General features: G+C 38.3%; 4 protein-coding genes across 15 annotated transcripts in view; 1 reads left to right on the top strand and 3 right to left on the bottom strand.

Annotated features, from left to right (window-relative positions):
• Positions 1 to 7,110, bottom strand: part of prkcbp1l (protein kinase C binding protein 1, like) — a 28,602-nt gene extending 21,492 nt beyond the window's left edge. For 4 of the 9 annotated variants that reach the window (XR_013196973.1, XM_077214179.1, XM_077214184.1 and 1 more), the window contains exon 1: positions 3,738 to 3,857. Coding sequence is in view for 5 of the 9 variants with exons in the window: in XM_077214179.1 (XP_077070294.1) it covers positions 3,738 to 3,751 (14 nt within the window). In the remaining 4 variants the exon portion in view is untranslated. Of the gene's footprint in view, positions 1 to 1,065; positions 1,827 to 3,737; positions 3,864 to 7,081 lie in introns of those variants that run through there. The other 5 variants (XM_077214180.1, XM_077214182.1, XM_077214183.1 and 2 more) reach the window with 5 other exon arrangements.
• A 2,063-nt stretch (positions 7,111 to 9,173) lies between these two features.
• Positions 9,174 to 12,690, top strand: slc16a7 (solute carrier family 16 member 7). The gene is made up of 5 exons (XM_077214177.1): positions 9,174 to 9,260; positions 9,495 to 9,731; positions 10,049 to 10,192; positions 11,272 to 12,108; positions 12,178 to 12,690. The coding sequence occupies exons 2-5, from the start codon at positions 9,515 to 9,517 to the stop codon at positions 12,420 to 12,422; spliced, it is 1,443 nt and encodes a 480-aa protein (XP_077070292.1). The 5' UTR covers positions 9,174 to 9,260; positions 9,495 to 9,514; the 3' UTR covers positions 12,423 to 12,690.
• A 756-nt stretch (positions 12,691 to 13,446) lies between these two features.
• On the bottom strand, positions 13,447 to 19,446 carry LOC143722694 (SRSF protein kinase 3). Its single transcript, XM_077214178.1, has 13 exons — positions 19,379 to 19,446; positions 19,091 to 19,221; positions 18,224 to 18,327; positions 18,034 to 18,142; positions 17,840 to 17,927; positions 17,671 to 17,758; positions 16,360 to 16,466; positions 16,121 to 16,289; positions 15,940 to 16,013; positions 15,668 to 15,775; positions 14,506 to 14,575; positions 14,332 to 14,424; positions 13,447 to 14,228 (listed from the first exon to the last, which is right to left on the bottom strand). Exons 2-13 carry the CDS (start codon positions 19,126 to 19,128, stop codon positions 14,044 to 14,046), a joined length of 1,233 nt encoding a protein of 410 aa, XP_077070293.1. The 5' UTR covers positions 19,129 to 19,221; positions 19,379 to 19,446; the 3' UTR covers positions 13,447 to 14,043.
• Positions 19,447 to 22,456: 3,010 nt separating this feature from the next.
• Positions 22,457 to 24,556, bottom strand: part of plxnb1a (plexin b1a) — an 87,275-nt gene continuing 85,175 nt past the window's right edge. For all 4 annotated transcript variants that reach the window (XM_077214175.1, XM_077214173.1, XM_077214172.1 and 1 more), the window contains one exon: positions 22,457 to 24,556. This exon is cut by the window's right edge and continues 66 nt beyond it. In XM_077214175.1, the coding sequence (XP_077070290.1) occupies positions 24,518 to 24,556 (39 nt within the window). In that variant the 3' untranslated portion in view covers positions 22,457 to 24,517.

Here is a 24,556-nt window from a genome sequence, read left to right as displayed (position 1 = left end):
GTGTAGCCCTACAATGAAATCTCATCAGACAGATGAACATTTGTATTGTTCTGAGTGCAAATTTTCACATTGCGGTGTTGCGAAGGCCTTTGGTATGAGCAGCAACTTATTTGACTTTTAATACAGCAAACAGATACGTGAAGTGGAATTTTTGGCCAATGACAATTCAGCGGGCAAGACTACCCATAGCAAATTTGTGTAAATCATTGTCTTACAAAATCAATGTGAAAAAAATTAAATTACGTTAAATATTTAATTCTGCTCAAGTTTCTTGAATATGGCCCAATATCTATTGTATTGAACTTAACATTTGGATCATTCAGTGCTATTATTCAATATTATTATCTGACCGAATTGTAACACCTAAGACCATACTGAGGTAACACAAGGGATGTTATACATCCAGCAATAATGGAATATTATCATATAGGCTACATTTAACAATTAAAAAAAAAAGTTAATTGAAAAAAACTGATAAGCTTAAGGACAAAACAACAGCATCAACAAATAGAGGTGAATACTTCACATAACACTCAAACACACATATCTTGACCACAAAGAGGCCTTGTTCTCCCCCATGAAGAAGAAAACCACTATGGTCAATCAATCAATAAACAAAAACCTTCTCAGCCACAAGGCTAGAATGGAAATGACGGGTACCAAACAAAATCATGTAAACGACATGTGAAAGAGAAGAGGTGGACCAAGGTCAATGGCACAAACAAAATCCTACAACAATGAGGCCTTGATCCTGGTCTTTGTGCAGAAGAAAAGACCAGAAAAGATTAAAAGCTGGCAAAGGATCTCCATTACATGAGGTCAGGATTAGGACCAGTGTTGAGAACGAGGACGAATGAGATGATTGATCATCAGGCCACGATGAGGCCTTAGTCTTTCACTACTTCTCATTGACGGAGCCACGACTTGACATGGTAAAAAATAAATCCATGTATTTCACTGCGTTTAGATATTCAGAGACTTCCTTCATCAGGGCAGTAAACAGGAAAACTCATTAAATAAATCCAAAGTGGCAAATTACCTTCCATTGCGACGAATAAAACTCACCTTTCTCACAAGAAAATATTCCAGGTTGTGCTGAAAAATCATAAGTAATCTGCAGAGTATGTCAGAAACGAGAGTAATGACATTAGTCTGGAGAATGAATATCCTTTTCAGCAAACTTGAATTAAACATATATGTCTGAGGAGGGAAATGCACATCTAAGGCTGAAGGCTCTCCATTTTTGACTTTAATATGAGGCCGAAAGGAGCCGCATGGATGTTATTTCACATTAGGGCCACATCACGTCAGAAACTCCCATCCACCAGGCCTTTCTATTCCTGTTCGCTTCAGAAAGGTCAAGCCAACTGTGAGGCTGAAAATCCAGATCTCTACACTGAAATCAAAGAAACAGGAAGTCCTGAAGCTGATCGAACGAAGAGAAAGAAAACCACCGCTCTGCAACCAAACCGCCCTCCAAAACTGGATCTTCCTGAACGATCTGAGCAGAGAGACAATCAGAGGTACTCGCAAAAAGACCAAATAAAGAGAAAGGCAGCTGTGAATGTGGAGATAACCGGTCAGAGAGTGAGCCGAGGTCTTTTTTTTCTCTCTTCGCAGGAAATGAGAGTGCCTCCCTTCCCCCATCGCTCTGCTCGAGCTCCCCTTCCCCCCTCCCTCTAGGCCAGAGACGCGGGCTCTGGCACGTCCATGGCACGGGAGCTTACAGTAAACATGGAGAACGACAGAAACCCTAGCATATAGGTCAGTCTCAAGAGCCACAGCTGAGAAAAACAAGTGAAGCGGCAATGCACCCGAGTATCGACAACATGCAAACAAACATTTCGCTATTCAGACAAGGCAAACATTCCTCCCAGATTGAGTTCTAGGACCGTTAAAGGGAGCTTGTGGTTCATGGCTGCATTGTGAATCATTTCAAGGGCAAGCAGTGACTTTACAAGAACACAGTTGCTTCATGTCACAATGTCGATATGATTTGATTTTTTCTGTTGCTCTTTGCTGATTTAACACAGGCAAAAAAACCTCGTCAAACCACTGCGGGTCGTTCCCTCCGAACGGCAAGAAGCCGATCACCACAATCCTTTACAATGTCGTTTCCTTGACAAGAATCCCAATCCCAGTGCCATAATCTTCCTGGGAACACAAAACTTGAGCTATACCGTACTGACATAAAACACTCCAGCCATTTTCCCATAAAGAGAAGCTAGGCTAACAATATATGAAGATCTAGCTGACTATATTGTGAATGCAATTACATTAATTGTTCATAATTACAACAACTAACTCGGGAACCATTTGTTGTTTGATAAACAGGTGAAATACGATACGTACTGGAAGGTTTTTTTGAAACGCAACCATAAATATCATTAGAAAGGCCAAGGATCCGTTGGGAATGAGGCAAGGGGCTTTTAGTCCCGTGTGGTTTGCGCTCGCTTGTTTTGTGTTATGGAGCAGCTGTGTGTGTATGTGCCGTGGTGCTATGTTAACATCACCATAAAAAAAAACTTAAGGAGATAAGAAATATGCAAATATCATCTAAACAATCTTCTTAAAAACACGTCATAGCCTTCTCTATGACAAGAATTAATTGTAAAAAATTAACTGAATTTAAATGTTATGTACATTTCAAAATAATTCAGCATTGCTAAAGCTGACATAACATAATGATAGTGCGTGTGCAATAGTGCAATGCAAAAAAATAAAAGTCTGCTCAAAAAGGAAATGAAAGCGGACTATAATTCTTAAGAACTCAATGGCTTTTTGTCATTGTGGCTGTCTGCACATAATATGTGTTACAGTATGTATTCTAATCACTGGCCTAAATAACAAAATGGCTTTTTTGCATGATTCGCATGAAGCTGATGAATTCCTTTTCCAAGATTAATCCATGCTTGAAAAAAGCTTATGACAAAATGGTGTCTCATACTATTTTTAAACTCGTATTTGCACTCACAATGTGACTGACAGTAAACAATGATAGCAAAAATCATGCAAACGCCCACTGAGCAATTATTTTCTTAAGGACGTGTTGAAAAACAGCACAGAAAATAGCTGGAATCACTAGATAAATTTAAAAAAACGACATGGGATTGTCATCTAACAGCCCTCCTAAAGCTAAAACTATAAAATTAAAATATAAAACAAACACGAATGCCACTGAAACCTGTGGTTTCCTCCCCTCATTGATAGATCACGTCCTGAATTACCCATCCTGCCCCTGTGTAAAATGACCACAGCTGGGACTCTCAGCTCTCTAATAGGGCCCTAACAGATGCCTCCATTTTCTGTGGCGTGGCTTGTGACACAAACAGACAATGGGACAGGCAATCAGCTTAAAAAAAGTACATCACCCAAGCACCCCACCCCCCTTAACCTCCTCCCCCTACGTGGGGCTGATCAACATCTACAGAAATGACTGTCACTCAGCTGTTTGCCAGTTCAGCAATGAGTGATAGCTGACTTCGTTTGCCATGTAACCATGTGACCGAGCAGCAGCACACAGGCCAAAGCTCAGTAGAGAGAGGGAGAACGCATGACCCCCCTTCTCTGGCCCTCTCCCCCACCTCCTTCCTCCTCTGCCCTGTTTTTCTGAGACTCAGGCCTTTGCTAGGCCTCCCCAGTCAGTGGAGAATCAAATCTGCAATTCACAGTGTTAGCAGTGGATGAAAACAGTACAATGACAAGAAAGGACAAACGTAATAAAACATCAGGCTTACCTCTGTGGATGCATGGCTGAAACAGTGTAATGTCAATACTTATAAAACATGGAGGACAGCCTCAGCCTTTAGACAAGGGAGGGCTCTCCTCTCCACACTCAGAGCTCAGGCCTGTGTGATCAGAGCAGGGCCGTGACTGGCTGCCCTCCCACATGCAGGATGTAAGGCCTCGTCTGATTGGCCGAATCGCTTCCTGAGTAAATTATCTTTGTTCGGCACTGGCAGGATCAGCAGTGAGTGCGGGAAAGAGCACCGAGGAGAGGGAGAGAAAGAACTAGGCCCCATTCACTCTAAAAAACACTGTTTCGACAGACCCACTACGAAATGGCAGCTAAATATCCGTTAGCTGGGGATATTGTGCGGGATTTGGCATTAAAGCTCTTTTGTTTGTCTGTGTAGAGCCGTAGGCCTTTGTTTAATCCCTCCCCCCACTGGAGCCGGTTGAGAAATAGGAGACACTCCTTTAGTGAATATGAGCCCTGAGCAAAAACTAGTGCAGCCACCATAACTTCCTGTGCTTGAACTGCAACCGATTCATGAGCAATATATGAGGTGGATATGGTGTTCACTCCAAAAAGAGAAATGCAAAGTACTTTGCTATTATTATATCAGTAATCAGTGCAAAAAAAATGCAATACACTTGGATGTTACATAATGAGTAAGGTAGCTAAACGGATTGGATTAACTAAACCATGAAGTGTTTTAAAAACAATTCATTATATTCAATGAATATAGTTTTCTAGAAAAAAAAGTAGCATAGGCTATAATGAATAATATATATTCACATTCACAAAAGCAGAGGAGCTAGCTCGGTAAATGCCATAGATTCATTACAATATTGTGAGTGTTTGTTCTGACAATATTTGTCAGAACAAACAAAAATTCTCTGAAACTTTACTTCATTAAGACATTGGTACATTTTAAGGCGATGAATTAGTAGATATGTGTGTTTAGGCCCTCACAGCAGAAGCTCTCACTAGGCCGGAAACAGCGCCGCCTGCTCTCTGACACTTACACAACACTGACACCCGCTGGAGAGACGGGGAACTCACTCCCATCGATCATCACACAACTTATCTAAATGCGAGCTGAAACCTCTCCAAGCGAAAATCTGTCTGCAACAGTTGTTTTTAAAATAAAATTAATAGAAAATAAATTTTATATAATTGAAAAAAAGCTGAACTAGAATAAATTACTAATAGATAAAAAAGAAGTTAAAACGAGAAATGTTGCTTTGGAAACTAAGTTAAAGCACTTACACAATTTCTCAAACTGTGGCTCCTTTTCTCTAAACTGTACTCAGAAAACACAACATGCAAAAGGTTACACATCTCTTGCAAAGGCAAATATTCAAAACTATTAACTCTTCTAAAAATTGCGTTTTGTATACTAAATCTACACAGAAATCATCAAACGCAACGCAAGAGCTGTAACGTTACGTTTTGAATGATGTGCCTAATGTGGAGAACTGTGTTCAACGTTTTACAAAACGTTTGTTTTACAATTGCAAACTGAGTAACGTTAGCGATGTCGCCAGCATGTTGCACGGCGAGCCGTCGATTCCCGAACACTTTAGTAATGGTTTGTGTTTTTATGTTAATGTTTGTTTTCGTGCTTGGGTGTTGAAGGAACTCTTTTGGACATTCAAGCTTCAATTAACTTTGTGGCTCGCCAAAACAATCTCCGGTGGCCAGAGTTTCACCTTTTCCAAGCACCTGATGTCCGATACCGCTGGAGTTATCTCACCTTTTAAAAAGAAGCGCCACAAAACAAAATAAGAGACGGAGAGTTAACGAAGAACGCGCGCGTAACGTTATAGCTCTGCTCTTCTGTGAGGTGTGAGGTGAGGTCAGTGGGAAATACAACGTTTATACTTCGCGATTTTATTGTTTCGCAAAATTTGAATTTTCTGATTGTAACTGAGACCCGGTGTTTTCTGTCTGAACTGTTGCCCCCGCGAACTCCAATGTTTTAAATACTAACGTTAGGCCTTCTTCCGGATCCACTGGTCGAGATGGATGGGGTGTGGCACTGGCTCTCTATGGGTCATTTATAAAATGACGGTAAGAAAACTGCATTTAAAGTACATACATATGTCCAACCAACAATAATAATAGTAATAATTTTATTAATATCATATATGACATCCCCTTAAAGAGATAGCTTACCCAAAAATGACATGTCTGTTTACTCACCTGTTCCAAACCTGTAGAGTTCTCTGATCATACATTAGGGTGTGCAATATTGACAAAAAAGTAGCCTATATCTCGATATTTTCAAAGTTTTGTTGATAGCAATAATTAGATGATATTTTTCTGAGTTTGTTTTTGTTATAATAGCTGGTTTAGGCCTGTTGTGGACAGATGACTCACAAAGACATATTCATAGTCAGTTCACAGCAGTGACAGAAATTAACATTTTTATTAACGGGCAATATTTGCCATCTTAAATTAATTTCCGGGGGGATTTTTAACTATAAGGGAATTTTTAAAAAAACGTATTAGATGTATTCATCACCTTTTATGTCAAATTCTAACATTCAAATTAAATTTAATAAGAATATTAACACAATATTGGGCTATTATTACCAATCAAATGAAATCATTAACAACAAAATCCATCTTCGCAGAGGTGACACAGAAGCAGCATCAGACGTGGCATTAATATATTTATACTGCATTTACAATTGCATGAATAATGCTAAATATAAAATGATTTCTAATTTTAACTTTTAAAAGGTACTTTAAATATGAAACTAAAAACGCCAATAGGTGGCAGCAAGTCACTATCTTAATGAGCGAGTCATTCATTCAACCGATTTGTTCAAACGGCTGATTCATTCAAGAAACAACCATCTTTATTGAATGAGTCATTGAATCATTGATTGATTCGTTCGTTCAAAATGCAGTTTCAGTCAGTTAAAAATCATTGCTGTCTGTGTTGCATGGAGACTCGTTCTGCTGTGGTTTCATATTTAAAAATTTCGCTGGCGAAATAAAGGAAAAACAAACAATACTGTGTCTAAAATGTAACTCACAATGTTAACTTATTGTAAATTTAACTGTTAAAATAAATATCACAATAGTGCTGATATGTGGGGGAAATGGCTTGCTCGTGTGAAATTCTATTATAACTACATCATATTATGATCATGTAATTATAAGGAAAAAACTAATTGGGGCAAAAATGCTCTTGTATTTTGAATTTTAAGGCCTGCATACATCACGCAGTGAAAGCCTGAGTGACGAACGCGTTATAGCTCGCACATTTTTAAAAGAATATACAATGTCATTATAGACGACACATGGCACATCCCTACGCACATAAAGAATGCACTTACTTACAATTTAACTGACATTTAGCCTACCCGTTTTCTTCTCTTTCTTTCGCGTGCAGGGGAGGAGGATGCTGTCGTAAATGCCGCAAAATGCGCGAATTGTCACGTGAACAAGCAAATCCACAGAGAGTGTACTACTATAGCCTACAAATAATCGTAAAATAAATATAAAAAAACGTACGCTAGTTAGATAGGCCTAGTTTTATTTTGGTAAAGGATTTAGATATGTCTAAGTAAGTGTCATCTAAAATGTAAGACCACCATAAAATAAGTAGCCTACATTTTAAGTTTCTCTCTCTATCTTTCTTAGCGTTATTTCCCGCTCATTCAGTGCCGAATTATTACCCCCCTAGTTGAAGTCATTACCTGATTGCCTAACCCTAAACTCACCCCTAATCCTAAACCTACCAATATTAGGGATTTATTCATTTGGCCGGGGTCAGAATTTGGCTCATTTGCAGGGTTCACTTTACACACACATGATTTGGCCTTAAATTTTAAAAATCTAATTTAACACTTTTAAAGACTTTTTTTTAAGTATCTGCCGGAACCCTGTAGCTACTCACAGCCATGGTCACACTTTGACCTAGGCTGCATCCGAAAACTGATAAATGCTGTCTAGGGAGGACGCAGGTGAAGTCATCAAGTTACATCCGATCCAAAGTTAGCTTCACTTCCTGTCTCATGAGAGACCCTCATCTGATCGACTTTTGAAGGCAGCATAGATTTAGCCTATCCTTTGCTGCCTTTGATATCCCACAATCCAGTGCTTTCCATTCTCTGACAGTTGAACTAAAAAATAAAGATGGTGTCTGAAAGTTGCTACTCATGGTCAGTTTGTGTGTAAATGTCCGTTTTTGACCATTGTATTCCAATTTTGACACTTTTTGTAATTTATAATAAATTAAATTGATTAAATATTCGCTTAGTTATCACCAAAGCTTGCACTATTTTGCTGTAAATCCTTAAACCGCTACGCTGCCTCAGAATTCTGTCGGAAATTCAAATGCGGCCTGCAAAGTCATTGCCTGATAGGGCAGCAAGGCAACAAAATCAGCTGCCTAAGATTTTGGAAGCAGCCCTGATTTTATCTATTGTCTATTAGTAATGTGGCTAAAGAGGACAATTATATATGCAGTCAGCGGGGCCTAATATACGATAATGTAGATGGAAGTAGGCGCTGATCTGTATCTGCAGAGGCGGTCTCTCTCGCACTATTACGTCATAATGTGACAGAGCTGATTTCAATGAAAGCTGTTTTTGGCCTAACAAGGAAATTTTGAGTTCTGAAATGTAGCCTACAGGATTATCTTTATAGTACAATGACCTCTTAAACCTGGGACACACCATCGGGCCGACATAGCTTTTTCGGCGTGTTCCACACCGTTTGCTCTAGTCGGACGCTGTTGGGTTTATTGGGCCGATTCTGCATGTAGAATCGATGTCGGGCCGTTGGTGAGAGAGAGAACTCTGAGAGAGAGAATATTTTTAAATTAACATGAGCGAAATGGAATAAAGAAAGTGATCAGAAGGATCCCAGAGAGCAACATTGTGTCGGCCCAGATCCGGGCCACATCTGGTACATGTGTGGACTCCACGCGTACTAGATATGGACCGGATCTGGGCATACTTGAATGTCCTAATTTAAGTAATCCTGGCTTATTCTAAGCCCTGGTGAAACCAGGCCTTTGTGTCTAACAAATGTTGGAAAAACACCCCCAAAAAATGAAATATTAATTGAAATATAAAAAGACGCAAAATTACAAACATTTAAATTAAAATATCAAACTAAACATTTAAAAATAAAAGCATGTTCAAAATATAAGTAGCCTATTATAATAGTATATAAAAATGCTAAAACAATACTGTTCCTACCAATTTGATAATTCATAATTGTTTATTTTATTTTTTGTTTTTGATGTAGTTTAATTTTTTGTATGTATCTATGCGTAATGGTATATATAACATGCTACTAATATTTTATTAACCTATAACCATGCTAATAAAGCAAACAGGAATACTGAGTTAGTGTTCTCTCTCTCTCTCTCTCTCTCTCTTTTTAAAAAAGGGGCAAGGCATTTCACGTGGTATGGAGAACCAGAAGGAGAACTGATAAGAAAATAAAGAGAGCAGGACATGTTGAACATCGTCATCTGGAAGCTCATTGTAGCTACTCATGGAGAGAGGTAAGATCACTAATTTTGTGTCGCAGATCTATATCCTTTTCCTATAATTTTTTTTTAGTTAGTGGAAATGTAGCTATCAATAAATAAATCAAGTGCATTGGGAATTAAATGTGTACAAAGATTTATCAGTCAACAGGAAAGTTCCTGCATGATTTCTGTAGTTAATTCAGAGAAATGTTCTGTTCTTTTAATGAAGAATACAAATGAAATCATATGTTTTTTTTTTTCTTTAAGAGAGGAATTAAAAACAAAACATGCCCCCATCAGCTGGCACAAACCCGGGCTATAGCCCTCCCGATGGCGGCTGGGGGTGGGCCGTGGTGTTGGGATCCTTCATCTCCATCGGCTTCTCTTACGCCTTCCCCAAGTCTCTCACCATCTACTTCAAAGAAATCCAGGAGTATTTCTCCATCTCCTACAGTGAGATAGCCTGGGTCTCCTCCATCATGCTGGCCACCATGTATGCAGGAGGTTAGAAAGCATATTACTCTACTTTGCATAATGATTTGATGGCACAATGATATGTGTGTAAGTCATTTTCGCTACATTGCTTGGCATTCCATACTCCCACAAACAGAGCAGAACAGTTCAATGTGTGCTAAAAAGTAACCAAATAATCCAAATCAAAGATTACTTTGTCCCCGTGGTTGCACAATAAGCCAGAGCGGTGCTCTCTCTTTTTTAGGCTTATTTTGTGTAACAAATTTAAAGGTCAAGGTTTTAGTATTACTTATGTGTTCATGACACCTAATATGAGCACTGCGTCATCTTTTTCTCTCACCTTGCAGGACCTGTGAGCAGCATTTTGGTCAACCGCTATGGTAGCCGGCCAGTGGTGATTGTTGGTGGGCTAATGGTTGGGCTTGCTATGGTAACGGCGTCTTTTGGCACTACCATTTTGCATTTGTATTTATGCGTGGGAGTCATTGGAGGTACATATTTTAATGTTAATCAAAGCAATAGCCTTAGAAATTAGGACATAGTGAACTACAACACATATAGGCATATAGATTGTAATTCAGTTGTTCCCTTCTTGTGACATTGTTCTTCTGCTAGTAAAAAGCATGCTTCATTCTGATTGGTCAGTGTCAGTGCACTGGGGTTCCTCCCCTGCATGTGAATGATCAAAGATTACAAACTCAAGGTCAAAGCTTAAATGAATATTCTGGGTTAAATTCAAGCACTAATACTAGAGTCTGACTTTTTAATTCACTACAATTCAGAAAAAAACATGCCATTCCTTGTTATTTTGACACGGAGAAACTGAAACCTGACCTGAGACCCAACAATAGCAATGTCCGATTTGTGAGCTAATCAATCAACTGTATTCAACTGGTTTAAAAATCACATTCTATGATTCATTAGTGAATTCAACTATTCGGATTTGCAGCAGTTATAAACTCACTGTTTCAATGATTCATTCAAAGTGAGTCTCAAGTTAACAAATCACTGCATTTATCTGACTCAAAATTAGCCAAAAACCAGGTGTAATATGATTCTCATAGCTCCAGTGTGCTGACTCCTAATAATTATAATTCATAATAATATTAGATTGGACACTAACCTATTTAAAATAATTTCTACACCATTCAAAGGTTTGGGGTCAGGGCGATTTTTGAAATGTTTTTGAAATAAGTTTCTTATGCTCACCAAGATTGCATTTATATGATAAACAATACAGTAAATACAGTAATATTGTGAAATTTTTTCAGGATCACTTCAGTGTCACTTGATCATTCAGAAATCATTCTAATATGCTGATCTGATGCTCAAGAAACATTTCTGATTATTATCAATGTTGAAAACAGTTGAAAACAGTGGTTTTCCTAACAAAAATAGTTTTGTGGAAACCATGATGTATATTTTTTTATGATTTCTCACAGATCAGTACATTTACGTTTGATACTTAAATTCAGAAGTACTTTTACTCAAGTACTTTTATTGGAGTAATATGTCATCAGGGTATGTACTTGACCGTTGACCATGCACATAAAATGCTTTTGTTTTACAGGCTTTGGCTTAGCTTTTAACCTGCAACCATCTCTTACGATAATTGGCAAATACTTCCTTGTGAAAAGGCCAATAGCAAATGGCTTGGCAATGGCGGGGAGCCCAGTCTTCCTGTCCACCCTGGCTCCCCTCAACCAGTTTCTCTTTGACCGTTTTGGATGGCGAGGAAGCTTCCTCATCCTCGGAGGAGTGGTGCTCAACTGCTGCGTAGCTGGAGCCCTTATGCGGCCCATCAAGATAAAAATAAAATCGGCAGTGAGCCAAACCACTGATGAAAATGACAGAGGGGATCTGGACGTCACCCCTCAGACAGCTGGACAAGACAAGTCCAAGCTGTCAGGCTGTGCTGCAAAGGTCAACCAGTTTATTGATGTAACCCTCTTCAAGCACAGAGGCTACCTCATCTATCTGGTGGGAAATGTGCTCATGTTTTTTGGCTTTTTTGCCCCAGTGGTCTTCCTGGCACCATATGCCAAGCATCAGGGGATAGACGAATACTCAGCAGCATTCCTTCTCTCCATATTTGCTCTAGTGGACATGTTTGCACGTCCAGGAACGGGTTTGGTTGCCAACACCAGATGGATCAGGCCCAAGATCCAGTATTTCTTCAGCTTCGCTGTGATATATAATGGCCTGTGCCATCTGATGTGTCCGCTCTTACCAGGTTACACAGGCCTGGTGGTGTACGCTGTGTTTTTTGGCCTGGCTTTTGGCATGGTGTGTGCTCTTCTTTTCGAGGTACTCATGGATTTGGTGGGAGCACAGCGGTTCTCCAGTGCGGTTGGGCTCGCTACCATTATAGAGTGTGGGCCTGTTCTGCTGGGACCACCAATCTCTGGTAAGTCCTCACTGTTATATCTCTCCGTGTTTATTGTTCAGGAAGTCTATTAACAGGTTTCTTCCTCAGGTTTATTGGTTGACATCTTCATGGACTATAAATACATGTACTTTGCTTGTGGTGTGATGATGCTGGTCGGAGGTGTCTTCCTCTTCATCATGAACTATTACAACTATAGATGGTTGGAAGAAGGAAAGAAACAGAGAAAGGTAGAAGAGCTACAGATCGGCTCGGCTAAAGAGCTTGCTGCCATGGAGGAGGTCAAACTCGGCACAGAGAAGGAAGCAGTGGACTCAACCTGCAAAGAGCCCTGAATCTGTCTTATTTTGTTAGAATGATATCTATCTATCTATCTATCTATCTATCTATCTATCTATCTATCTATCTATCTATCTATCTATCTGTCTGTCTCTGTCCTTATGCCTGCTGATTGTCGCAATCAAGCATTCCTCAAAGTTGCATTTTTATACTAGTTTATCTCAGCATTTTAGATTGCTTTATTTTTACTTCAATAAATTAATAATTTTACTTCAATAAATTATAAAACAGGTAGGGCTGTGCCTAAGCCTGTTTCTGCTCATATATTGTGTTATTGCATAACTCAAAGTGTTATTTTAGTATTATTTATATAGGTAGTATTATAGTATTTATTAATTTTTTATTAACTTTTATATTTTAAGTTCTAATTTAAATCTTTTGTGTGCTTTTTGTGTCAGATGTCCTAACTGTCTGTCAGCATATGTATTTCCATACCTCTGCGCACATCATAAGCGCGTTTCATGCTATGCAGTTAGACAGACTATGTAGAAATTATGTATTGTTTAATTGTGACAACAAAATAATGACCTTATGCTGCGTTCACGGCATGTCGTAATTACGAGATGGCAACCCGTGACATTCTACCCGGAGCTGTTTGCGTCCTCAGACTCGGATTTATGCGTTTCTATGTCAACACTATCAATTATGAAATTAAACTGCCGCTGTCAGGTAGTAGTGCTGTGCTCTTTCAGTTGTTTATGTTCATTATTATTATAATGTTACGTGCTTTGAGACATGAGGTAGTTTAACACCGTCTCTCGTGACACTTTTGTTTGCTCTCTGCTGTATACGTTCATGTGTTTTGAAGGAGGTGCCGCTTTAGAGACGCTCTGAAGGGAGGGTGGGATGTGCTTTCTAATCTAGCTCACTATTGCTAGCCTCTCTGAAAATTACCTAACTTTAAAAATTACAATACTGAAACTCAAGACCTTAATTTTAGTCTGAAAATATGGAGATGGACAAAGATATGATTGTACCTTAACAGACTTTCACCTTGACAAATTTGTACAGTGAAATGTCTTAAGAAATAAAAAATGTATTTATCGATGGGATCTCAAATACATAGAACTTATTGCAGGCAATTTTTTTACATGTTGATTACCAAAACAAATGGCTTGTTTAGCATTTCTAAACTCAGAACACACCACTTACATCTCAGTGCACCAATATCATTTAAGAAATCGAACTGATCAGTCATGGTCATCATGTCTGTTTAGTCTGTGATATATGCAAAGAAGCACTACAGGGCTTATTTAAGAGTGGAATGTGTACCAAACAGTTAAACATATTTAAATACATCTGCTATGCTGTTCACGTATGTTACAGAACCAGCCATCATTATTTAAAGAGACAGTTCACAAAAAAATGAGCGTTCTGTCATCATTTACTTTGTGTTTCACAGAGGAAAGAAAGTAATACAGGTTTGGAACAGCATAAGAATGAATAAATGATGACTGAATTAAATTTTTTGGGTAAACTATTCATTTAAGCCCTATTTGGACAAATTAAAGCATGACTTTTTCATTCACCATGAACAAAACATGCATGGACATGGACAGAAAATCTTATGGAGACCTAGTGCACAATACAATTTCAAGTATAAGAAGCCAGAAAGGCTCACAGTTTTAGCCAGGGATGTTTGAGACACTGAGCTGCTACGGCCCTCCGCTCTGGCAGGAAGTCCAACATTTGCAAAAGGAAATCAGAGAAAAGCGACGCCTCTCTGAGGGGAAGGTGATATTTCTCCACCAGCACTTCATACAGCCCCCATGGACGGAGAACAGCAATTCGCCGCAGGTCACCTGCGCAATGACGAACATAAGTAAACAGTTCACTAATAAAGATACTAATCACTCTTGCATTAAACTGATGTATTGGGAAAAACAAATCTAGTGTTCTACTCACCCTTGCGGTTGAAAAACTCAGAGGAATATTTCCCAGACAGAGCAACTGACACTGGGATTTTACCCAGAAGCTCAATAATATGAGCCAGGTGGTCTAAAAATAATAGAAACCATCAACACCACAAATCTACACTTTTCTAATAAGAATATTGAGGGTGGCTTTTAAATGGCTTACCTTCCTCTAAGGAGAAATTCTGCCCTCCTTTGGGTTCAAATAAGGAATCACCGGTAGCAAGCTCGAATGCCTGGTGCAAAATAATATTGAAAAAAATGTATTATTCATAACATAAAACCACATAGAATCAGATTTTTTTACTCTGATTCGGGCCACTTCCATATGTGGTATAGGCCCTGTCCCAAATGGCACTCTAAACACTTGCGATCTTCCTACGAGTCCGCACTTTAGTGACGAAACCCTCTTCGTTGGCAAAAGTGCGCATATCAACCGCAAAGGGGGGCTCTCGCGAGCACCCTTCTCAAACCTTAAATGACAAATGGGATACCCTACAGTCTTAATGGACACACATATGCGGCAGCCATTGCAAGTCCACAAGACCGAAAATGCATATGAAGTGTCTCATTTGGGATAGGGTCTATATCCGATAGAGATCAGATGTTTTGCAATGTGACCTCAGTCTGAGCAGTCATGAATTCATGCGACTTTTACGTCACTTTAGATCAACGTTCATCACAATTCTGCACTGATGGGAGTCACTCCAAAAATGTACATACCGATAGTTACTCAGTGAATATGGAAGTCGCAGTGCAGTTATGCCGCCTTCACGTATTATCGGAATGTTTCCCGCTTTTAAAGTCATGGTTATGAGCTGGTCGCATTCTAGTGCTTTGCTGGTTTATTGACAAACATAAAGACATTCATTGCTGACAATTATGGAATTTTGGTCAAATACAGGTTATTTACATTGTGTTCAAAACATACAATATTCTTCAAATGTTTATTCATATAAATAAATATGCACTATTTTAATGACAAGACAACGCGATTTAGCTGTTGTGGAAAAATCTAATAAAGAATAGCAGTAACAGCAGTAATTGTTCTCCCCTCCGCCATGTTGGGCCGCCCATCTCGAGATCTTGGGTATCAAAATTATCCCTAAGACTTGGGAGGGCGTTCATGTCCAATTTTTAACTAGGAAACTCGTATTTACAATAATTCCGATAGCATGTGAAGGCATCATTAATTATTCTGATAGCATGTATGTGTACTAATGTGAAAAAAATCTAAGAATTGAGCACCAAGGCTTTCAGTGTGAACGTGGCCAAATCTTCTTCTAAGGCTCTTTTTCGTTAAACACGGTCTCCAGCTGTAGACTCACCAAGCAGGCCACACTCCAGATGTCAGCTGGAGGGCCATATTCAGAGCCTAGAAGAACCTCCAGAGAGCGATACTGTCTGGTCTGGATCTCTTGACAGAAGTGTTTGTACTAAACAACAAGAAAAGAGGTTAGGTAATCTAATCAGATTTAAACATCAAGTGATTTTCTCTAACTCATTGATTCAGTGAATCAAGAATATCCTTCCACAAGACCAGGCTGCAAATTCTTTAGCTTTAGAAAATCATTATAAGCATTCACTGAATGTGTCGCACCACCCAACATGAGCTGCCGAGGTCTGCAATCTTCACCGTTATTTTATCCAAGTTTGCAGGGTTTCCAGCTGCTCCTACACGGAAAGAAGTAAATGATGTCAGCCTTCTCTCTTAATCCATGTGGTTTAACATAAATGTTACATTTGATTTACTTCACATTTATGTTTTCTGATATTCTTACCAGGATCCTGGAGTATTGTGGATTTAATAGCTGAAGTGTGCATTTGTAGTGCGCCCCCTGGAGGATGAGATGGGGACTGCGGTGTGAGACATAGCAGTATGTTCTCAGGCTTGATGTCTGTGTGTATGATCTTACAGTGCCGGTGAAGATACTCCAGACCTTCAAGCACCTGCGACAGATAAAGTTTTTAGGTCTTATGTTATTTAAAATAAAATTAAATTCTACACATAGTGTCTCACCTGAGTGATGATGTGTTTGACACAGGTAAGAGAGAGACCTGGACTACCAAAACACATCTGCCAACAGCGCAAGTCCGGCCCCAGCAGCTCCAACACCAAACAAATATCTACATAGTGGTCAAGAACCAACGAACTGTGTTGCTGTATTATATAAAGACGAAGTATACACCCCAACTTTCCCACAGGACAGAATTTATACAGCCCTACTTCTGGTTGTTGAATTTGATTGGGTGAGGGGCGTTCCAGGAGTGCTCTATGCAACTTTTCACTGCATCGTTCCACATGTGGTCGCATTTTGTGTGCAAATTTCCCTGGCCGAAACCACGTTATTTCAACAGGAATATGCGTGACTGGGAGTTTTATTTGAGGGCGAAAAGTTCCCCATGTAAATTTCACTCATGTTCATGTTTGTCACAAGAATTCGCCACATTGACCACATAAATCTGCTTAGTTTGAAAGTGACTTTTTTGTGAGATGTGCTACATAGGCCTACATTGCTACACTATTGACAATGTACCTTTTTTGCCCTTGAAATTTGACGGAAATGTCGCGAATGTGACCGCTCCTATATGATAGTACATGTTAGAGATTTTTAGTGACTCTTTCAGGTACACCAATACGCCAGTAAATGGTGACAAGTTTTAATGTTTTAATGAGTCATTTGAATCAGTCACTCAACTGATTTGTTCAAACACACTGATTCATTTAGGAACGAAACAACACTGTGTGTTTCTTGGAGATGCCCAGTGGTTTCCTCGGAGCAGAAATTGATAAAGTAGGTGTCAAAACTGTCTAAAATGTACAAACTGATCATAAAGGGACATTAATTTTACCCATAGAAAATTTTTTATTTTCACAGTGTTTATTTTCAGAACATTCAGAGAACATTCAAAAGTAACGTTCTCATTATGTTTGCAAAATCATCAACTGGAATGTTCCATTAAAATTTGCATAACCAAAATAAAATGTTTTTTTCAACCTATCCACCTAGGACCTTCAAATTCGAGTCGATATTAGATCTTGAGGGGTCTTTTCGAACAAAAAAAAAGCCCTGAATCGATAGACGACAGAGGGGCCAAGATATTGGCCAAACTCGGGGTTGGCCTCGTTCAGACAGGCCAAACTTTCGAAAAGTTTTCGTTTTTTTTTTCCAAATCAGAATAGAACCGAAACTTTGAGCGGCTATAACTTTGTTCATACTGAACATTCAGAAATAAAGTTTCATAACTTAATGAGAACACTATCAAAAAGTTCTTAGTTGTTAGATGGGGTGGTGCTTAATTTCACATACATTATTTTAAGAAAGGATACGGATCCCATTCACACCAGCTATCTTAAATTCATCCAGTAATTGCACTATATGTCTTTTAAGAGGGTTACGGGCTGTGGGACCACTGGCCTGGAGAGAGGGAAGAGATGTACACGCACACAGTGAAAGAGAAACGGACAACCAGAGAGAGAAAGAGCGAGAGACACTCACACATCGCAGTAATGTCAGTTCATCTTGGCCAGCCTGAGTGAATCCAGCTCCGCTCTTTAACACCTTCACTGCCACATGCCTGCCTGACCTGCAAAACCATGAACACTTAAGAACTTTTAAAAACATGTAAACACTTATACGCCTCAGTACACGGAAATGCACAGATATGTGTTGTGAACACAAAGTTTCAGTACCTGAGGTCAATGCAAAGCCATACAGTAGAGAAATAACCCCAACCCAGCTTTGACAGAACATTGTATCTCTTATTAAACACATCTCCCACCTCGACCGGGTGATACCCACCTATAGAGAGATGAAAATGGACTGTTATCATTAATTAATAAAATATATAAAATAAAATAAAATTAAAATGAATTAAAATACCATAGCAGTAATCTTTTGGATCTTCAAGCTCCTCTGTGTAATCCGGTTCAAGATGTTCGTAATTTCTTACTTTATTCATCTTATAGTCCATAACTACATGAGACCTGCAATAAAACCCCAAAACACATATAACATCATCTTAAAGTAACATCTGACTATACATACATCCATAATCACACATATATGAATGGTAGAGAGTAATACATTTTTGCAAATGTGTTTGAAAATATATTGAGTTTCCTGTGAGTATAAATAATTTAGTGGTTGCTGATGTAAAGTAGCATAATACAAAAGACTAAATCTGCTGTGTATTCTTAGACAACCATAAACGTCCAGTATAGCTCTTCTATCCTGACACATTGGCTCACGAAGGGTCAGATAAGCCAGCACCACATTTAGATCTCAACACCCGCTGCTGTAGGAGTTTACAGCCGGATCTCTGAACCGTGACCTGAAAAAATATCATGCCACTTTCTTTCTGTCACTCATGTCACACAAGATTTCATAGTCATTCCCACAGTCAAACAAACTGTTCAATTTTATCTTGACTGATAGTGAAAGAAACTTTACTGACACATGCAATGAAGTACCATGGTAATATCACTGCATGGATATGGTATGAATATACATATAACACATACAACAACATTCTAAATATAATTATTGTGATGTATGTGTTTAATCAGTGGAGGGGACAGCAGCATAATTTACCTCAACTACAGAAATTTTGTTATTAATCTAAATGTGTTACTATGTCAAGTCCTTAAAACAACCACCTAAACAATAACCCAACAACAGCAGCTTAGATGTGAAATATCTTCCAGAATGCCAAACTGAAACATGTCCAGAAGCATGCTGAGTACTCACGGTTTGCTGCAGATAATGTTGGTTGTGTTTGTATGCATGATTTCATCAGAGGTCTGAAGCTGCTTGAGCACAAGTTGCTGTGGTTTCTGTGCATTGTCTTGCTTGTAGTCCTGAAAATACCCACCAGTCAGCTAGAGAACAGAGAGAGAGAGAGAGAGAGAGAGAGAGAGAGAGAGAGAGAGAGAGAGAGAGAGAGAGAGAGAGAGAGAGAGACTGTCTGCGGTTAATACGAGCTTGTTAACACCTACTGACATGACAAGTAGTGTAAAAAATAAGCTTCACGTCCACCTGATCTTCATTGGTCTCGTCTAGCCCACTGCTCCACAGTCCTGGCCCATCTCTGCTCAACGGTCCTCGTCCACCATGTGTAACCCGGGCTACCAGTAAAGGTGAAGGATGTGCGTTAAGGATTAAAAAAAGCTGAGAAGTGGAAAGAAATATAAGCATTTTATAAGGACAGGAGAATCAACCAATCACTGATTGTGCTGCAGTGACAGACACTTCAATGAGCCAATAGCAGCAGCGCATTCAGGTCGCGCCGGCGTCTCTGTCAGCGGCAGACGACAGAGAGAACGCAGCTGTGCGGAGCGATCTCCAGAAACTCACCGCATAAAGTCATCGATTTAGAGCGAAAAGATGCCGAATATAACAAAAGGAATGGATATTTGAGTGAATAACTTGGAGAAGCTGTCGTCTGAGTGAGAAGAGGTCGAGGCAAAGATTAAGAAATAGAGGCTAATGCAGACCCACGCAACATCAAAGCGCTTTACAAAAGGAATATGCTACAACTGTAAAAATTTATAAATAAAATATACAAAAATAAAAGGCGTGCTTCTTGTTTTACAGCTTTTCGATGATGTTCGCGTTGCATAACGTTCCCATGGCAACAGGGGAAAATGGCTGCTCTTGTGCGAAGTAAATGCAAAATTTTTCAACTTTCTGCTAAGATATGTGTGACTTTTTTGCAACGAAAATGCGGGGATTATGAAATCATGCAAGCCACGCATATTTTGCGTGGAAATTGGCAATTTATGCAGGTAAAGCGCCCAGCACAAATATGCGGATTTTGGCTGATTATGCATTGAATTATGCGATCGCACAATCGCGTTGTTCTGGAGGGACTAGGAAATGCACCCCATTATGGAAGCAAAATGTGTTGTATATAGCCTACTGCATGTTCATTTTAATTGCAGTCCAAGTCAGCATTATTAAATGCATTTACAGAAGCCATTACGCTATTTCAATCTGATGATTAATAGACCCTAATGATGAATAAAATATGTGTCTCTAGAGCTTAAATGAATGGAGGTCATCCTTGTCTACATGGGTTCTCTTCCTTCTTTCCTCAAGTATTCTCCCCTGGGCTTTTTACTCTAAATAGGACATGCCTTAAAATGGCATCACGGGTCATTAATAGATCCCTGCTATTCTCATACTGCCAACTGCCAAACTGATAATGCAGTTTGACTGTAACAAATCAAAAGCAATTATGTGGTGGAGAAAGCAGCTGAGGCATTATCACAAGGCACATGATAAATGAATGAGGAGTTCATTAGCAATGAGAGGGATTCAATAGGCCTTGAGAAGCTTGGAGTGAGTAAGCTTATATGGGCTCGAGTTGAGGGTGTTTATCTTCCATTAAAGGTGTATTGAGCTTTACCTTGGCCTCAATAACATCAGCTGTTGATGCTTTGCTTCTGTTCTCTGCTACAATTTTAACCAGCATACCATTGTACTCAGAGTAATGTGTCTACAAATGTCTTTAAACTCAATTTACAAAATGAAAGGTAAAAGAGCTGTAAAACAGCCATTAAACACTGACTTCTATATTAATCCACAAAGCTGCTACATTGATAACAAGCCTGTAGTTAAAAGGAAGGTTTTCTCAAGGTTATTAACAAATATTCTTAAAATAACATTAAAAGAATAGTCTTTAATGATGTTCTCAAAACGTTAGCACAAAAACCTTTTCTTACACATTGTTCATGAAACACTTTTTTTCTGAAATGTTTTGGTTCGTCTAACATTTAAATATTATTACTTCAGAGAACACTCAAAAGTAATGTTCCCATAATGTTTGCAGAATGATAAAATGGAATGTTTCTTTAATGTTTGCATATATGATATATCCAAGAACTTTTTTAAACATTTTTAAAACATTTTAAAAAATGGACGTTTTGAAAGTTCAGAAAAAATAGTAAAAAAAATAATAGTAACTTAATGTTTACTTTTTAAGTTTAAAGTTACTAAAAGTTCACATTAAGTTACTATTATGTCTAAATTTTTTTCTGAACTTTCAAAACGTCCATTTTTTAAAATGTTTTAAAAATGTTTAAAAACGTTCTTGGATACATCATATATGCAAACATTAAAGAAACAATCCATTTTTTATCATTCTATAGTATGCTATAGGCCAGGGTACTGTATATACATGGGGTATATTTGATCAGGTATATATGCCAAATGTCTATACATTATTTACATGATTAAAACTTTTTATAACGTTATATATATATATATATATATATATATATATATATATATATATAAAATGTATATATGCATTACATAAGCACTCTGCTGTTAGATCCCATTGATGTACATGACCAGATATCGACTTGCACCAAACTGCATATTTTTGTTCACTTTGGGCCGAATAAAAATGGTTTGAATGTTTTTCCCCTCCTCGAGTGTGAGCTCACTGACATATATGAGCCATAAAAGTCTAAAGTATTAAATGATACTCAAAAAACAACAAAAAACATTTTGTGTAAAGGTTCAATAATTTGTCCATTAAAACAAAACATTTTAGATTTTTTCCTGACCATTATGTCAGGCTTTTCCAGTTTAACAACACGATTAAAACAATTTGTCAATAAATGGATGGATTACAGATGGTTTGTAATAATTTAGATGACAGCTATTCACTTTCACACAGGCAGCAGAAATCTTGATGTTTGTCCCCTAGAGACACTCTCGAGGTCTTTTCTCTGACAGATTAAAGATACTGCATGAGGATAAATATACACAGTCTCTCTGTTGCGGTCCTGCAGAGGCTGGTTTTAGAACAGACAGATGCACTTTTCCTGGCAAGAGTGAGTCCTGACTGACAGCGGCACACATAGAAAGCCCTTATAAGGTAAACCTCCTTTACTATCTGTACTGAAGGTTTTTCAGCAATCTAAGAATTTCATTCAACTCAAGCATTATTTATCATTACTGAATGATACCATTTTTCAATCAGTTAAAAATTATAATTCAGGACTATGACAGAATTTGTTCCTTTAGCCTATAGGCCTACAAATCTGTCTTAAAATGTAACTTTCTAAACCGTTTGTTACAGAACAGGCGACAACTTCTGAAACATTTTATGAGTTATAGCAACATTTTATTTACAATACAAATGCACAGGTAAAAGAACATCAGATGGTAGAAAGAATTTACAGTCGCTTCAAACAGGCCAACGCATCCTGTGCAAGACTCACAAGATAATCTATAGTGTATCACAGTCACACATACGTATAAAACACCAAGCACAACAGTGAACTACAGCAAAAATAAGACCAGTATATCTGCATGAATGCTTATTAAGAGATCTGAACAAACACAATTTTTTGACAATTGCAGTTGGATCGCTGTAGATTACAAGATATAAACAAAAGTTAATTTTTAATTTGGGGGGTGGATCATAATTACCGAACTTGGTCTGTACATCCATCGAAACACAAAATAAATAAATAAATACATAAAAATCAATAAGAAAGTAAAACGTGCGCGCAATGCACTGTACGACAGCTGAATTTAGTTCACCTTAAAATGTGCATTCAGTGTTCAGAAAACGTTAAGTAAAAAAAGCTAATTAATGTTAGTCATGATCTGGTCGACAAAACAAACCGAGCATTAAAAGTGAGACACCAGTTGAGAAATGAATTTGTAACAAAAGCAATAAAAATAAACTGTGAAAATTATGGAAGCTCATTTTCACCACGGAATAAATAAAAAACAAAGGTAATTGCGAATTCTGACTTTTTTCTCAGAATTGTAATAGAAACTAGCAATTGGAGTTAAAGCCATAATTGTGATAAATAGGCAAACTCCATATTGCGAGAGAAAAAAAATCTGAATTGCAAGTATATTTCTCACAGTTCTAATATTATCTCCAATTGCGAGTTTATATCTCTCAATTGCGAGTCTATTTCTCAGGATTGCACCTTTATTTCTCACAATTCTGACTTTGAACTTGAAATTGAACGTTTATATTACAATTCTGGCTTTTTTCCCCCCTCAAAATTTTGAGATAAACTCGTAATTGCAAGTTATAAAGTCTGAATTGTGAGATATAAAGTTGCAATTCTGAGAAATAAAGTCTCAATTAGGCCTACCTTTTTTATTTTTTAAACCATGGCAGAAACAAGCTTCCAAAAAATAGTTGTTCAAAAGTTTGAAAGGATGGTCGTGATTGCACAAAAAAAAAGCATAAATTAAATACTTCCGTACTACCTCGGCCAAGTGTGCAGGGATGTACCGCAGCCCAGATATACACATTTGGGACAGGCACCCAATGTTTTCTTTTTTTTACTGAAAGCCAACCTAAAAGATCGAAAAGCACACATCAACACTGAAGAAACAAACCTTAATGACTACGAACAAATGTACAACTGAGCATTGTGAACGTTACATGAAACCTCTTTAACTAAATCAAGAGTGTTAATCGGGTTAACCCTTCCATTTACACAAACATAATCGACAATAAAATGCACACGCGCCATGCATGTGCCAACCTAAAATCTCTGAATTCACGTGAGTATCCATGCATGTTAATGTATATAATACTGTAGTCTATGCCACATGAAAACATCTCAAATGGCCCTGTTAGGGTGAGGTCCCTTAAACCAGTGTTTTTCATTAAAAAAATAAAAATAATTCGGAACAAACAAAAGATCTATGGGAGTACTGGAGCAATTTTTGTATTTTTTTATTTAGTTGTCCTTAAAAGCCAAGCTTCATTTTGTTTTTTCCTTTTGAGCTCTTATTAAGACACATTAAGCACATCACACCAAATGCACGAGTTAGCGGTTTCTCAAGAACTCGCCAAACAGTAAGAGTACTTCTTTTTTAAATGCAGGCAAGGCGGCGCTGAAAACAGTAGTTTCACAGGCACTGTAGCATGTTGGCGCGTGATGAAACGAGGACTCTTAGTGTAAGCAGAGGGCAGCTCTACAGACCAGTAACAGTGTGTGTGTGTAACTCTCTAGGAGAGATTCAGGCTAATCAAGACTATCCATCTCAAATATCCTCTGTTCTCCTTAGTGCTCTGGAGTCTTCAGGAAGTAAGAGTTCATGCCTTTTGGCAAGGTCTCAGGTCTCTCTCTGTCATTGGCTTTGTCTCTTTTACAGTCCATTCAAGTGTCTGTCCGAGGTTACAGGTCAAAGGTCAGTGACTTTATTCTCCACAGCTGCAGCGAT

The sequence above is a fragment of the Siphateles boraxobius genome, unplaced genomic scaffold, assembly GCF_051911475.1.
Source record: "Siphateles boraxobius isolate OS27281-9 unplaced genomic scaffold, OSU_SipBor_1 68, whole genome shotgun sequence".
Taxonomy (NCBI): domain Eukaryota; kingdom Metazoa; phylum Chordata; class Actinopteri; order Cypriniformes; family Leuciscidae; genus Siphateles; species Siphateles boraxobius.
The sequence above is the reverse complement of the archived record's forward strand: the minus strand, read 5'-3'. Positions and strand labels throughout refer to the sequence as shown.